The sequence below is a fragment of the Psittacula echo genome (assembly GCF_963264785.1).
Source record: "Psittacula echo genome assembly, chromosome: 2".
NCBI lineage: Eukaryota > Metazoa > Chordata > Aves > Psittaciformes > Psittacidae > Psittacula > Psittacula echo.
The window spans coordinates 142,762,300-142,777,354 of record NC_137737.1 but is presented as its reverse complement, the minus strand read 5'-3'; the positions used below and the strand labels follow the sequence as shown (position 1 = coordinate 142,777,354).

At 36.9% G+C, this 15,055-nt stretch overlaps 1 protein-coding gene across 4 annotated transcripts in view; it reads left to right on the top strand.

Annotated features, from left to right (window-relative positions):
• Positions 1–13,606, top strand: part of NUDCD1 (NudC domain containing 1) — a 42,535-nt gene extending 28,929 nt beyond the window's left edge. For all 4 annotated transcript variants that reach the window (XM_080610222.1, XM_080610225.1, XM_080610223.1 and 1 more), the window contains 5 exons: positions 404–611; positions 1,829–1,973; positions 4,166–4,291; positions 5,960–6,119; positions 10,851–13,606. In XM_080610222.1, the coding sequence (XP_080466348.1) occupies positions 404–611; positions 1,829–1,973; positions 4,166–4,291; positions 5,960–6,119; positions 10,851–11,143 (932 nt within the window). In that variant the 3' untranslated portion in view covers positions 11,144–13,606. The remainder of the gene's footprint in view (positions 1–403; positions 612–1,828; positions 1,974–4,165; positions 4,292–5,959; positions 6,120–10,850) is intronic.
• The last annotated feature ends 1,449 nt before the right edge of the window (positions 13,607–15,055 follow it).

Below are 15,055 nucleotides of genomic sequence, written 5' to 3'. Positions count from 1 at the left end.
CTGCCCCTAGTTTATATACTGGGCATGACGTGCTGTGGCATGGAATACCTCTTTGGTTAGTTTGGGTCAGGTGTCCTGTCTCTGCTTCCTTCCGGATTCCCCTCCTCCCTGGCAAAGCATGAGACTCAGAAAGTCCTTGGTCAGGGTAAACATTACTGAGCAGCAACTAAAAACATCGGTGTTATCAGCGCTGTTCTCAGGCTGAAAGTCAAAACCATAGCACTGCACCAGCTACTAAGAAGGAGAAAAATGACTGCTACTGCTAAACCCTGGGCAGTTGTTCAGAGTAAAAGTTAATTTCCACTCTTTCACAAACTTCTATTTTGTATCTCCTACTATTGCACACTGGAATTCAGGACAGCATTTGTAATCTAGTTTGTATTCTGCATCTTTCCAATTGCAGACCCTCTCTATTACTGGCAGCAGACTGAAGATGATGTGACAATAACAGTTCACATTCCTGAAGACATCACTAAGGATGCCATAAAAGTACGCTTTTCCCCTGATAACATATGTGTTATACTGAAAGATCAGCCTCCCTTGATGGAAGGAAAACTGTATTCATCTGTGGACCATGAAAGCTGCACATGGATAATTAGAGAAAACAAAAGGTGTTGTATATGGGGTTTAGTCTTCCTACTGATAGCAAATGTCCAAAAGAATTAGAGGGATTAATATTAGTATATAGCTTATACTAATACTGTATACTAAAATATGACTTTTCAGTTGTTGAGTATTAGTTATCATAGTGAAAAATAACTCAGCTGAGTAACTCAAGTTTTTTATTACTTAGTCAATTGAGCAATATTGCATGAATATCAGGCTTCTGTTTTAATGGAAAACAGTAATTACACATTTCAGTGTAATAAACTGCATTTGCTTCTTAATGTTGGTACTGCAGTACCACTTTAAATCCATTGATTAAAAGAATAAAACTTGCTCCAAGTATCTTCTGTAGAAGTATGCTGCTTCTAATACCAGTGTAACTGCCTCAGAAACTTGATTCAGTGTTCACTGAATAGTTATTGCTGTGATGTAGTAATTAATAACTTAGAAGGTTTTCCTTTTCTATCAGGTAACAGCCTGTCATTGTAGGCCCTATGAGTATATCTAAAAAGTGAATATAATAAAACTAACTCTCATTTTATTGTTATCTCCATCTGTTGGTCTAATGCAGTAATTAAATGGAATTGCTGTATTGGTGCATTGGGCTCTGTCTCTTGTTTTCTGTTTGTTTAGTTAGTTACTCCTAACATTCATACCAAGTTCTCCTAAGTTTGTTGTTGGCTTGTTTTGCAGGTTACAGAAATTGTATCTTCTGAGATATGATTTTAGATACACAATGTAGATAATAAATTATTGTAGTATTTGATGCCTATAAAATACAAGTGTTTTTGTCCTAGATGTTATATGAAAGTGGTGCACACTTAAGTAGCCCTATTAAATAGTACTTAGGTTTCAAATAAACTGTCACTCTTTGAATAGATTTCTTTACATGGCATCTCCCTTTAATATTTAAAATATTTTAATAAGACTGCTTCAGGGAAAACTACATTTGCATCGAAAACTCTTAAGGACACTTGCATGAATACAGTGTCTTTATTCTTAGGCTTTTAGAAATCACATGTCCTTGGTCTGTTTTTCTTCAGAATATTTTCCATTAGAATAGTTTGTTTTATAAAGTGAATACTAATTATTTTGTTATATGATTTTCATTATTAATTCAGTTTGGAGTGCTCAAGTCTGTATTTAGAGCTTTTTGATTATTAGTCTGAGAAATGAATGCAGTGTTTTCATTAGTACTCTTTGTCTTCTATTTGAATTTTAGTTTGGAGATTTCTCTAATTAAGAAAAATGAGGGACCCCGGTGGCCAGAGCTAATTGTTGGTGACACAAGAGGGGAATTCATTATGGACTCTTCCCAATGCTCTGAAATATCTGAAAGCCTGATGCATCTTACCTCTGAAGTAATGGTAAGGAGTTGAAAATAAAACACTTGTAATTCTTGTACATTTGCATGTTGTCTTTTCTTGATATCGTTATTTGCACTTCATTATCATAGCTCATCGGTTCAGTTACTATTCAGAATCCTAACTGCATTAATTTTTAACTGAAGTTGTTAATTTAATGACACTTGAGTTGTGAATATACTTTGAACAGTTAATATGTTCATGGGGGACTGAATTTAGCTTCCGTGATAGTGTCTGTGCACCAAAACAAGAGACTTGATTTAGTATTGAAAATAAATTTTGTTCCCATCACTTACGGTGTGGCAGCTTTTTTTAAAATAGTTGATTTAAGTGATTTTAAAGGATGTCTGTTTCTTGTTTCTCAATAGGTTAGCAACACTTATACTGTCTTCCTAGGGATACTGTATTTGACTAATAGACTGTGAAGGCAAATGACATTTTTGAAAGGAAAACGTATGAAGGCAGAAGTATGATTCATGAACTTTCTGACATTATTGTTATACAGGGAGACTTAAAATAAAATGTAATTTTTAACTGCTGCTTGCTTGATACTTTCACTTTGGGTTTAAATAGAAAATGGCATCTCATCTAAAACTTGTGAAGTGTGACTCCCTGTGGGCCTTGATATATTGGTTCTGGATTATTACTTTTTTTTAATAAGGCTGAAAAGTGTTATTAAATTCTGTTGAGTGCTCTAAATTGATTTCTCTCTCTCCGTCACTATTTGTGGGCAAGATTCTGTAGTACATCTTTAGACCAGAGACTTACTGGGAACTTCACATTTGTTTTCTTTTGTGACTCATACTGAGCTTAAAGTGATGATAATTATTTTTTTGTCACAACTTTTCAGCTTGTTTGCAGTAATGATCATGTAAAAAAATAGCTTAGGTTCATTTAAATAAATGTTATATATTTTCTGCAACTTTAGCTACACACGTATGATAAAGGCATAGATTCTTTTTGGACATCTCAAATTGCTTATGGTAATAATATTTACCTGGAAGGTTTTTGAAAAGCCACCCAATGAAACAGAAAACCAGGGGCCATCAAGAATGTTGATAGAGAAGAGCTGACCCCTGAAATCTAGCCTCCAAAGAGACAGATTCCCTGTTTTAAGTCTTGTACGTTAGCCTGCTGTATATGACATTTAATTTTTCTGGTTTCTGCCATTTAAGGACATTTCTTAAGTAACTATCTCTTCATGTTTGTTTTCTTTGGATTTAAATTGTTTAGCAATTAAAAAAAAAATTGTGCTGATCTCCCTCACCTTTTGAACTGAACCAAAATAAAAAGTTAAAAATCAGCTGAAGTGGAGTAAGAAATGAGCATAGGAACTCAAGAACTCCCTGTCAGATGAATTGAGTCAGTGCCCTCTCTAATCATCCCTTACACATTCTGTTAGGCTTCAGATTTCAGTTTATATTAATTGTCTAGATGGTGACTTTTTCCTGGACAAGAAGTAACATGAACTCGTACTTGATGAGGAAGTGTGTATTTTTGCGTTCTGTTAAATAAAGGTCCCTTTCTGTTATCATGAAATTAGTTCTTGAAATAGATCACAAAGGTAACGTAGTTCGGTTGTTTTGAAAATTATCCAAGATGTTATTAGCAGAAGTAGGCTGTTTCTCTATGTAGTTGTGTTCTGTCTTACTCTTTAATTAGTAGTAAAAGTCAAGGGTTTTCCTTTCTTCAGCTTGTGCGATGTGAAAAAATACATGTGATTCTTTCTTGGTTTGGGTGCATTAGAAATATGCATAAAAAGGTATTCATTTTAAATAATTATTAGCAAAGCTAAAAAGAGGTATGTATTTAGAGGTACCTACAACATAACTTTTTTAATAGCATTTCCAATGGCAAGCTGAAAGAAGCTTACACTGACGTAAACTTAATAAACCTGTGTAGGTTTTCAGGATTGTATACTTTTGCTACTTACAGAAGGGAATTCATTGTCCATGTTTTAGTGGCATATGCGCCTTTCCTTGAACTGAAATTGATTTTGTGTTACCTACTACTCATGCTATCCTTCATAACAGAAATGGTTCTATTCGTTTGGATTAAGTACGTAATAGCCTGATCTTTAAGTATATGCAAATAATTCTTCGTGTCTACTGAACTTTTTTGGTATGAAAAGGGATTTTTATATACATATTCAGTAGCTTGGATTTTCAGTGTATATTGTTGTCTTTTTGTTTCAGAATCCAAACCCTGAGAAGGAAAACCCACCTTGTAATGCTCAAGAATTAGAAGAATGCGATGCATTTCTTGAAGATAGTGCAAGCTTGTGCAGATTTGATGGTGATACCTTGAAAGTCACTCATGTAGTAAGTGCTGCAAATTATTACAGAAATACTTTAAAATATTTTTTAATGATAAGCAAGTTGAATTCTGTTATCAGAACAATATCTGTGAAACTCTTGAAACCACATAGTTTCCTTCCATAATGTAAAATCAAAGTAGCAACAGAAATTATGAAGCAATATGTGTTCTTCACTGTCATTTTAATGGAAAAACAAGGCTGTCTTTATTCTGTTTCAAAAATATATTTGCTTTCACAAGTGAACCATTCGAAAAAGCAAAGCTATGTCAGAATAATTAAAAGGAAGGGGTCTTTTTCAGTGGCATAAAATTGTTATAGATTACTTAGCTTACATTTTTCTCAATAACTTTGCAGCTAGCCTGGTAGAAAGTTGACCCTTTTCACTAAGGAGGTACAGTACAGATCACTTCATGATACTTCTTTGTCAATCACTGCAAATAACAGATTGTAGGAAAAATGTTTCAATAGGAGGCTTAATCTGGGTTGTAAGCAACCTGCACTAACAGTAAGTTAGGACTTGATCTGGTCCATTGGCTAAATCAGGAAACAAAATAGTGATATGAAATCATCACAGGTTAAGTTGTCATCTTGGGGTTGTTGGGGGATTTTTTCAAGATGTCTCTGCTAAGCTTGTAATGAACATTGGTGTTACAGCTCATCACTACTTTGTGTCACACAAATTGTAGGATAACGTCTTGTACAGAAAATGTCTTAGTTAAGGGATAAGATATTGAATTGGTTCAGAATTTCCTGTTTCCTCTGAAAAGCTCTGGAAGAAGTCTAAAGTTGGTGTCTTACAGATCTTGGTTTGTTCTTTTCCTTAAAAAATATAAATATATCTTTTATTTTTTTTTGTTTTGGCATTATGGATAAATATGTATATTTCTCTGTGTGTGTGTATGTGTGTATATATGTATGTGTATATATGCCTGCACGTGCATCTGTGCTGCTAGAGAAATAAAGATTAATTTTAAAGGCCAGCATGCTCCGCCAAGGAAGTAGTGTGTTTTGTGGATACAGTGTCATAGGTAACATATGTCATAAAATAAAATCTGTAATTGGTAGGAGGACATTTTAAAGCAACTCTCTTCAAATGGATTTTATCTGTTCGGTGATGCGTGGTAAGAAAACAAAACGCGGCAATCATGAGTAGGAACAAGAGGTTCAAACTGGATAGAAGGAAGAACTTTTACACTATTAATTGTAGCATGGATCGGGGTGCTTGGTAAGATTGTGCAGCCTCTATCCTTGAGGTTTTCAAGACCAGACTGAATAAAGTTCTGAATAACTTAGCTTGAACTACTGCATTTCCTTCCCTGGTGGCACTGCTGAAAATCAGGCATGATTACTTTGAGTATTTTCTTAACAGTAGAAGTCAAGATCCTCTATCCTAAGAAGCCATTTCTACACAGAACACATTCTAATTTGTCTATGTAGTGGACATAATGTTTCCCTAAATAATACCCCAAGAAACTTAATTGTGTCTGCTTGAAATATATTAGCTACCTGTAGTGTATTGAGCTGTTGATCAGTGTGATGCACATAATGTATTCAAACATTTTGTCAAGTAACAAACATGAAGCTGCTGATCATCTTACTTGGGCAGTATGTGAGAAAGAATTTGCTGTTTATCCGTTTAGTCAGTGTTTTGTATTTCTTTGTTTTGTTTCAGATTAATCTTGGAAGCAACCAGTATCTTTTCTCAGTTGTTGTGGATCCCAAAGAAATGCCGTGCTTCTGCCTGAGGCATGATGTGGATGCTCTTCTCTGGCAGCCCCACTCTGACCAACCAGAGAACATGTGGGAACACATTGCAACTTTTAATGCTTTGGGTAGGAAATAAACTTCTGTATCACACTCCTGTATCTGAAACTTTTCTACCTCACTACTGTTAGTATGGCTTCTGTTGATATTTCACTCACGTTTGAATGAAAGGTAATTTAATTCTGTTGATAGTAGCATAGTAACTTCATTTTAAAATACTAGAACATAAGAAATAAAATGTTTATGCCTTGGGAGGAAAATAAGCCTTTTCAGACCATATACAGGATGCAAGCATGGTACTGCAAAGTAAAATGGAATGTTCCTTGGATAAGTGAACTTGAGTTAAAGACTTCAAAGCACAATCATCATCTTAAATCTCACACAAAAGTCATCAGGGAAGCAGCTGCAGTTCATTCATGACATGTCTAGATGGTAGTGCTTATGCTTATGGTAATAAGATGTTTAAATAAGTGACCTTTAGATTTTTCCTATCTCCTTGTCCCGGGTGACAAATCTGAAGACTTGGACATGATTGCTCACTGTTTCTTCTGTTGTAAGAGCTAGGAGCATCAAATGTTGCTGGTACATAGTACGTTCAAAACAAGCTCGAAGAAATACTTAACATGTGCATTTAATTTATGGAACTCTGACAGGGAAAGTAGACATAGAAAGTTTTCATGAATTTTAGGGAAATAAAAAAGTGATTGTGACAGGAAGAATCATTCAAGAGTGTAACTGTGCTAGCTGTGGCTCAAGAAGCGCCTAGCTCTTCTGAAATCACAGACTGCCAGAAAAGCAGAAAATGTGATTGTGAAGAATTGTTCATGTATTCTTGCACTCCGGACTAAGAATTTGTTTTCACCCACTGTTAGAGGCAGAATCCTAAAGGTCAGAAGCAGAAAGTACTTTGCAAAATACAGATGCAGAAGTAGGAATTGATCAAATAGAATGGTCCATGTAGATCAGTATTGTACCTATCGAGTAAGAAACAGATGAATCAGTTTTCATGAACCAGTTTTCATCTGGTCCACAATTTACTTCTGCTGTGGTAATTACAGTCTTCATGTTCTCTAAAGTGTTCCGTATACCTATCCCTTCAATAATGCAATGAGTGTGACAGTTTATTCCCTGCCTTCCCTAGATGCATTTGTTTGACCACACCACAGTCAGTCTGGGTCCAAAATGAAAGGGAAGATACTGGTTGTTTTATAGAGCTCACAGAGGTTACCATAACACATAATTGATTTTGTTCTGAGGCTTTGCAAGTTATTTAAGTGGAAGTCACGTTTGACTAACCTTATAGCCTTCTATGAGGAGGTAACTAGGTGGATGGATGATGGTAGAGCGGTAGATGTGGTTTTTCTTGTTTTCAGTAAGGCATTTGATACTGTCTCCCACAGCATCCTCATAGATAAGCTAAGGAAGTGTGGGCTTGATGATCAGGTAGTGAGGTGTATCGAGAACTGGTTGAAAGGAAGAAGGCAGAGAGTTGTGGTCAATGGGGCAGAATCTAGCTGGAGGTCTGTGACTAGTGGAGTCCCTCAGGGGTCAGTGCTGGGACCAGTGCTGTTTAATATTTTCATCAACGACCTGGATGAGGGAACTGAATGTACCCTCAGCAAGTTCGCTGATGACACTAAACTGGGAGGAGTGGCTGACACACCAGAAGGCTGTGTTGCCATTCAGCGAGACCTGGACAGGCTGGAGAGTTGGGTGGGGAGAAACTTGATGAAATTCAATAAGGGCAAGTGTAGAGTCTTGCACCTGGGGAGGAACAACCCCATGTACCAGTACAGGTTGGGGGTTGACCTGCTGGAAAGTAGTGAAGGGGAAAGGGACCTGGGGGTCCTGGTGGATAGGAGGATGACCATGAGCCAGCAATGTGCCCTTGTGGCCAAGAAGGCCAATGGCATCCTGGGGTGTATTAGAAGGGGGGTGGTCAGTAGGTCAAGAGAGGTTCTCCTCCCCCTCTACTCTGCCTTGGTGAGGCCGCATCTGGAATATTGTGTCCAGTTCTGGGCCCCTCAGTTCAAGAAGGGCAGGGAATTGCTTGAAAGAGTCCAGCGCAGAGCCACAAAGATGATTAAGGGAGTGGAATATCTCCCTTATGAGGAGAGGCTGAGGGAGCTGGGTCTCTTTAGCTTGGAGAAGAGGAGACTGAGGGGTGACCTCATCAATGTTTACAAATATGTAAAGGGTGAGTGTCAGGATGATGGAGCTAGGCTTTTCTCAGTGATGCCCAGTGATAGGACAAGGGGTAATGGGTGTAAACTGGAGCATAAAAGGTTCCATGTGAACATCAGGAAAAACTTCTTTACTGTGAGAGTGACAGAGCACTGGAACAGGTTGCCCAGGGGGGTTGTGGAGTCTCCTACGTTGGAGATATTCAAGGCCCAGCTGGACAAGTTCCTGTGTGATGTACTCTAGGTTACCCTGCTCTTGCAGTGGGGTTGGACTAGATGATCTTTTGAGGTCCTTTCCAACCCTTGGGATTCTGTGATTCAATTTTGTAATATGATTTATTCTTAATAGCCTGTTATTTTAACTTAAAATCAAATTAAGCTGTAGGCATTTTAACAGATCCTCTAACAAGAGAGATTAATTTCACAATTTGTTCTTTGTGTACTCATTTCAGGTTTCATTATGGGGGGAAAAGAACGGATGACAAAGATTAAGATTTATTTTTTTTTTTCCAGTTACTATTAGTTTCAGGTTCCTGGGCGACTCCATCATACTGTTTCAAGAATGTGTTTCTACTGTTTTGAAAATGACAGGAAGGAAATTATGGTATCTTTGAGCTTCTTGTAACTAAGGTCGCAAAAACCAACATTGCCCTCTACTTTTTTCTCCGTATTGTACTATCATTTTACAGTATTATATAGAAGTTTACACTTCTGTGCTAATCTAGTTCACCTTTTAAGTGCCAGAGGTGATGTGGGTCATCAGCTTGTTTCTCTACAGCCAAATTCAGAAGTAGTTTGAAAAAGCTATTAGTAAAATTAGTATTTTCTAGATTAAAAAGTGAGTTTGCTAGTTTTTGAAAACTTACCATATCCACTATATTGATCAAAGCAATGGTAGTAGCCCTGTTTCCTCCTCCTTCTGCTTGAACCTTTGGAATTAGCTTTAACAAGCTGTGCAAAGATGAGTGAAAAATTAATATTTTAAATATTATTAATGAACATAAATCAAGAGCCTACCATTTTCTTTCTGTCAAATTCCATTTAAATACAAGTCCCCTGGCTCAAAAGCTTCTTTTACCTGCAATCCTACTTTAAATCCTGCTCTTATTTTTATTGCCAATGTTTAAATACAAGTTAAATTAATGAACTCTATACTTGGAAAGATTTCTGGCTGTCCTAATATTTCCCACTACAGCAATCATGTCAATTGATAGTCTAGCTTATATATTTACTAGTTGTTTTGTTGTGAAAACTCTCAAGCTGGCTTTGAACAGAGATGGTGCTTTGAGGACAGTAGCAAGCATTTGTAAATTTAGAAGTCAGGTTAACATTAAAGAAAATAAACAACCCAACCACAAAACAAGCAAAAAAACTTCAAACCAAACAACAACAAAAGAACAACCATAATAACCTCAAGGCATGAAATGCATGTTGAAGTGTGATGGTCCTGTTGTGGGTTAGCCCAGGTGGACACCTAAGCACCACAGAGCTGCTTGCTCTTCCTGTTCTCTTCTCCACCCACAGTGAGACACGAGAGAGAACAGGAAGAGCAAAAGCAAGAAACTCTTGGGTTGAGCTGTTTGGGTCAGCTGTCCTGGCTGTGTCCCCTCCCAGCTTCTTGTGCATCCCCAAACTACTTGGGGGGCAGGCAGAGCTTCAAAAATAGCAAGGGTGACAATGTGCAGGCGCTGCTCAGCAACAGCCAAAAAATCCTGTTGGATCAAAGTTGTGTTTTATTCACAAATTCAAAACACAGTATCTTGAGGTCTGCTGTGAAGAAAGTTAACCGTATCCCTGCCAACTCCAGTACAAGTACTTTCACCTTTACCTTCTGATAGTAAGTGAAGAGGGAAAGCCAAAAAAAAGTAAGCTTTGGCATGCATGCTGTTCTCAGAAATGCTGTCTTTCAGTGATAACCATTGCCATGCATTGTTCAATGGAAGTTAAGCAGATAACCTTTCAGGAAGATTATCTTACCTGATCTACTGTGGTCAGGTAGACTGCTTTACGAAGATTGTGTCTCAAGTCTCTTTACAAAGCGTGAAAGGAAATTGGTCTGAAATACATCTGTTTACTGAGTTGTGTAATGGCAGTCAAGGAAAGATTTTCTTCTTAGTGAACATTAACAAAGGTGACTGTGTTGAAAAGTACGCAGTTCTAAATTGAGGGCAAGTTCCAAGTGCCTGTTCAAGATTTAGGTAGGCTCAGAAATCTTAAACTGTAAATGTAATTACAACTGGGAGATGACGGGAGAGAAGAGGGTTATTCTGCTTACGCTAGTAATATTGGGTCACGTTGTGTATCCATGCTTTATGATCTTGCTGAGAAAATCAAAGACCTTGTGAGGTGGAGACGGGCTAGATGTGGGAGCAGTATCTAGCTGTACACACACATGCATTAGAAACATCTGTTGGGAAGATGTATTGGTATTATATTGGCCACTGCAGACCTCCAAAACCTATTGGCTTATTAAATAACAACATAGATCTCTCTCCTTTTTTTGTTACTAACTGCATTATTATTCTTTAAGCTAAGCTTGATTTTGTCTTAGCCAGTTAAAATGCTGGTGAAACTAATATATTAGTGATCTTTTCTACTTCTTTTTGGGCTATGCAGGTTACGTCCAAGCATCAAAGCAAGACAAGAAGTTCATGGCTTGTGCTCCAGATTATTCCTACGCTGCTCTCTGTGAGTGCTTGCGACGAGTTTTCATCTATCGCCAGCCGACTCCTCTGGCCACAGTTCTGTACAACAGGAAGGAAGGAAGACAAGTTGGACAGGTTGCTAAGCAGCTAGTAACAACCCTGGAAGCCAATGATCCTATCTTAGGCTTTCAGGCTACAAGTGAGAGATTATTTGTTCTCACAACAAAAACCTTGTTTTTAATAAAGGTGAACTCTGGAAATTAATTATTCAATATATTCTGCTGCAGTTTGTGTTAACGATTTGTTAAAGAGCTGGAAAGGTAAAAATGCTCTGAGAAGTTCCGAACTATCTGCTGAAGTTTAAAAAGGGATATTTTACAGGGGAATCAAAATTTTTCATTAAAATTTATCCGTAAGGTGAAAGTTTTTCAACTTGGCTGTCTCTGAAGTAAGTTTTTTCAGATCTATAGGAAAATGTCTTCTGCACTAACAGCTTTCTCAAAGCAGTTTTCAGAAGCTGCTACTGCATAGGTGGATAGATTTATGCATTATTTTTTCCAACTGTTTCCCATACTTGTGAATTTTGAGAATTCATTTCTGTTTTTAAATGGCACTATTTACCTATGAAAAAAGTAGTCAGATAAAAAAAGATAAAGCCTTGAGTTGCAAGCATACAATGTTCAAAGAAGTGTGTATCGTAAGGAAAAAAAATCCCAAATTCAAATGCTGCTGGCCACAAAAAATTATTTAGTATTTTGATATTCAGTAGCATCAAGTGAAATGTGAATGGAATGAATGGAGTATTATGTTTCTTATACAGGTAATTAATTCAAATGGAATAATTTAATTGCATATGCAGATTTAGATTATTGACTTGGGACTTAACGCTTGCAGTGAAATTTGTTCGTATTTCAGGAGACACTAGAATAGCTTTTAGTAGGTTTTTCCTGAAGCAAAGTAAGGGTCAGTGTGATTACCTGTTGGGTGGTACTAGTTTTATTTTAAATTGACATTGTCAATACAGTTAAACCAAAACCAGGTCAGTTGTGACAGCTCCACCCTGGGGTGTTTGGTTGGTGTTTGCATTCTTTCATTCATGTTTTGCTTACAAACCCATAGCAAAGAATGTCTCATATGTTGTGTACTGGCAGGAAAGCTGTTGTGATCTGTGGTACGAAAGCACTGAGACAGCCACAGATTACTGAGACAGACACAGTTGTAACAAGTGGCCTAACTGTGTATCTCCTCCAATATTATTTCAGACCTCTGTAAGAATCTACTTGCGAGGAAAATAAGCATTCCTTTTTTATGGACTAACAGTTTCTTAGTTGTGATTGTTTTGACTCTCCTGTAAATTCTGCAGACTTGTATCAGTGAAATGATTAAATCATGTAGTGAGAATTGAAGAGGGAGAGGCAGTTTTGGCTTGCAAAAATGCCTCCAAATGCAGGAGCTTTTCAAGGAACCTGATTTTCCCTCCTCCATGCAGCAGTATTGTGTATCCAATATTGACAAGTTTTTCCTTACTCTTACCTGCATAAGTAAAAACAGACTTTGATTTCAGACCTTCCCTTCTCATTCTGTTGTTTGGTTGTTGTTTTGGTTTGTTTAGGGTTTGTTTTTTTTTTAACTGACTTGAAAATGTTTTTTAAAAAGGCTCAGTGAATGTATTACTGTTTCATGTCTGGTTTGCATCTACATTGTCATTGTTGGGCAGTAATGTCAAACAAGGTGGTAGAGTTCATGCAGTGCTCTATCAAAAAAGGCTTTATATAGATGATTACTTTGCAACATAAAGTGCTTATTGATTTATATGAATAGTACTTAGTAACCTGACATTTAATCATTGGGTAGACAGAGTTAGGAACACTATGTGATCTTTGGGGAATGTAGGAATAAAGAAGGAGAAGGATTTTTGTCACCTCAGGTCTGTTGCAGGCAGCTTCAGTATAGATGAAGAATTTCAGCAGTTCTTTCTCAAAATCTCCTTGCTCTGGGTGGTATCTGGAAACTTCTGCTGTGTCCTGCAACAGAAAAAACAAAGTCAAGTAAAATGGTTACCTCTTCAGAGGCTGAATTATGATATGGAATGACTAAATGAGTTTCAAGGGAGTTCTTATTTGCTCCTGGGAACAGCTGAACATGGGGAAGAAGTTCAGCCTTTTATCCCATGTGACTAATCTATTGCAATCATGGTGTTGTTGGAAAGGGAATGTCAGATAGTCTCTCTTCTATTTTGCTTTCTGTAAGAGTTAAGGTTATTGTATTATTTAAAAGATTTGTTGCCTTGAGGAACCTTGCATGTTGTTGCAAAGCAAGCTACCGTAACTACATGGCTGCAAGCCACAGGGAGGCGTTTCCTATCAGCATTTCCATTTCTGTGTACACTTAATTTTAAACCTTATTTGTTTAGTATATTAATGTAGGTGGTTTTCTGAGAACCATACTTCAATTTTTCTAGGATTTTATTTCTTGAAATCTTACATTTTAAGACCCAGTACTTCCTGAGAGGTTTCAATCACAGTCTGTTTACAGAATTTCTATGAAAACATTTGGCCTTTATAGACTTGCATTATTTATTTCTAATATTCTTTTTCAGTGTTTTCCTTGGTTGTGTATTTGGAATGTATCATGTATTCTTTAGTAGTTTAAATAAACAGAAAAAAATGTTAGATTTGTTAATAAAGGGGTTTTTTAATTATTTTAAAGGATATCTGTTAATTTCATATATGCATCATTCCTATGCTACTGAAACAAAATAGAAAAATAAAAATGAATTCCTTAAAATAAGACTTGTTACGTGGAGGAGCTTTCTGTTAGGATGAAATCTGCACTGCAAGGTGCACTGTTGCACTCCCTGTTCATTTCTGTGAGAACCCCCATGCAGTCTTTTTCATGGCCCAGATCTGCCAACACCAAATTTACAGAGGTAATAAAGAGGGAGTTGGAAAGTATTGAGGTGTATTCCTGTGTTACAGTGCACGCTGCATCCTCTTATCCTGTGTCGTTGTTGTGTACAAGATCCAAATGATCTGGACATACCCTTGCAGATGGAAGAAGGTGAGAGATCTGCACTTCCTTCTCCTCCCTCTCCCTCGACCCAGGGGTGCTTTTTGCAGGAGAGTGAAGGAAAAGAGGAAGGATTTGGTCTGTACATATATCCTGTGTCAAAAGTAGCTCCTCATTAATGGAAGAGCAGACCCTGTGAAAGTAACAAATAAGGTTGATGCTTATATTTTATTCAGTTTACTGTGCTTTGTTTCTGTAATGGACATTATTACCACTATAACTTCTGAATTTCCTTGCCTTCTGTCAATTTATAGTTTCTGTTCTCATTATGCAGATTAGATGAACTTGAAGCCTGTGGTCAATCACCCATTAGCATGTAATAACTATTTGTATTGTAAGTCAACATTTTGTGCTGCCAGTCCTATGTGCCATTCATAACAGCTTTCTGGAGATGTGGTGAGATTTGTTTCCCCTCCTCCCCATGCAATCCATGTGCATTTCAATTTGGATAAAGGTCAACAAGGTCAAAAGGCAACTTAGCTGCAGTATTTGAGGGAGAAGAACCAAGGATCAACTAAGGCTTTTGGTTGATAAATTCAAACTCAAGGTTTAGTGTTATTTTGTTGGGAGAAGCATTTGCTGAAGTCTTTTATTTTTCTTCCCCTTTTAAAAAAGGTTTAAGTTACTTCTGAGAAATTACTTTCTTTTAACAAAGATGTTTGTTGTGACGTGGTAGCTGGATATCGATTAAAATGTGATGATAGATATAATTAACATGTTCAGATGTAGACCTGGATAATATTTAGCCATAATCTTTACTGATCTAATGCTCTAGGCAAAATATACTTTACAAACCATTACAGTGTTAAATTGGCACTTGCAAGGAATTGTCAAGAACGATACAAGAAACTCAACTTTAAAAAATCAAATAATTTTAGAGTGTCACTTTTATTATGCTATGATGAATATAGATGATCCACTAGTTTTTCTTAATGTATTAGTTGTATTCTTAGTGTGCAAGAGTTGCATGTGTACATTTGTGTTTTCATTTACACATATGTATGCACACACCTGTATGCATTCATACTGCCTTAAATTGTTGGGGAAGATGGGTGAATTCTAGAGAGTAATTTTTTACACACAGCAAAGCATAGATTCTTCGTTAAC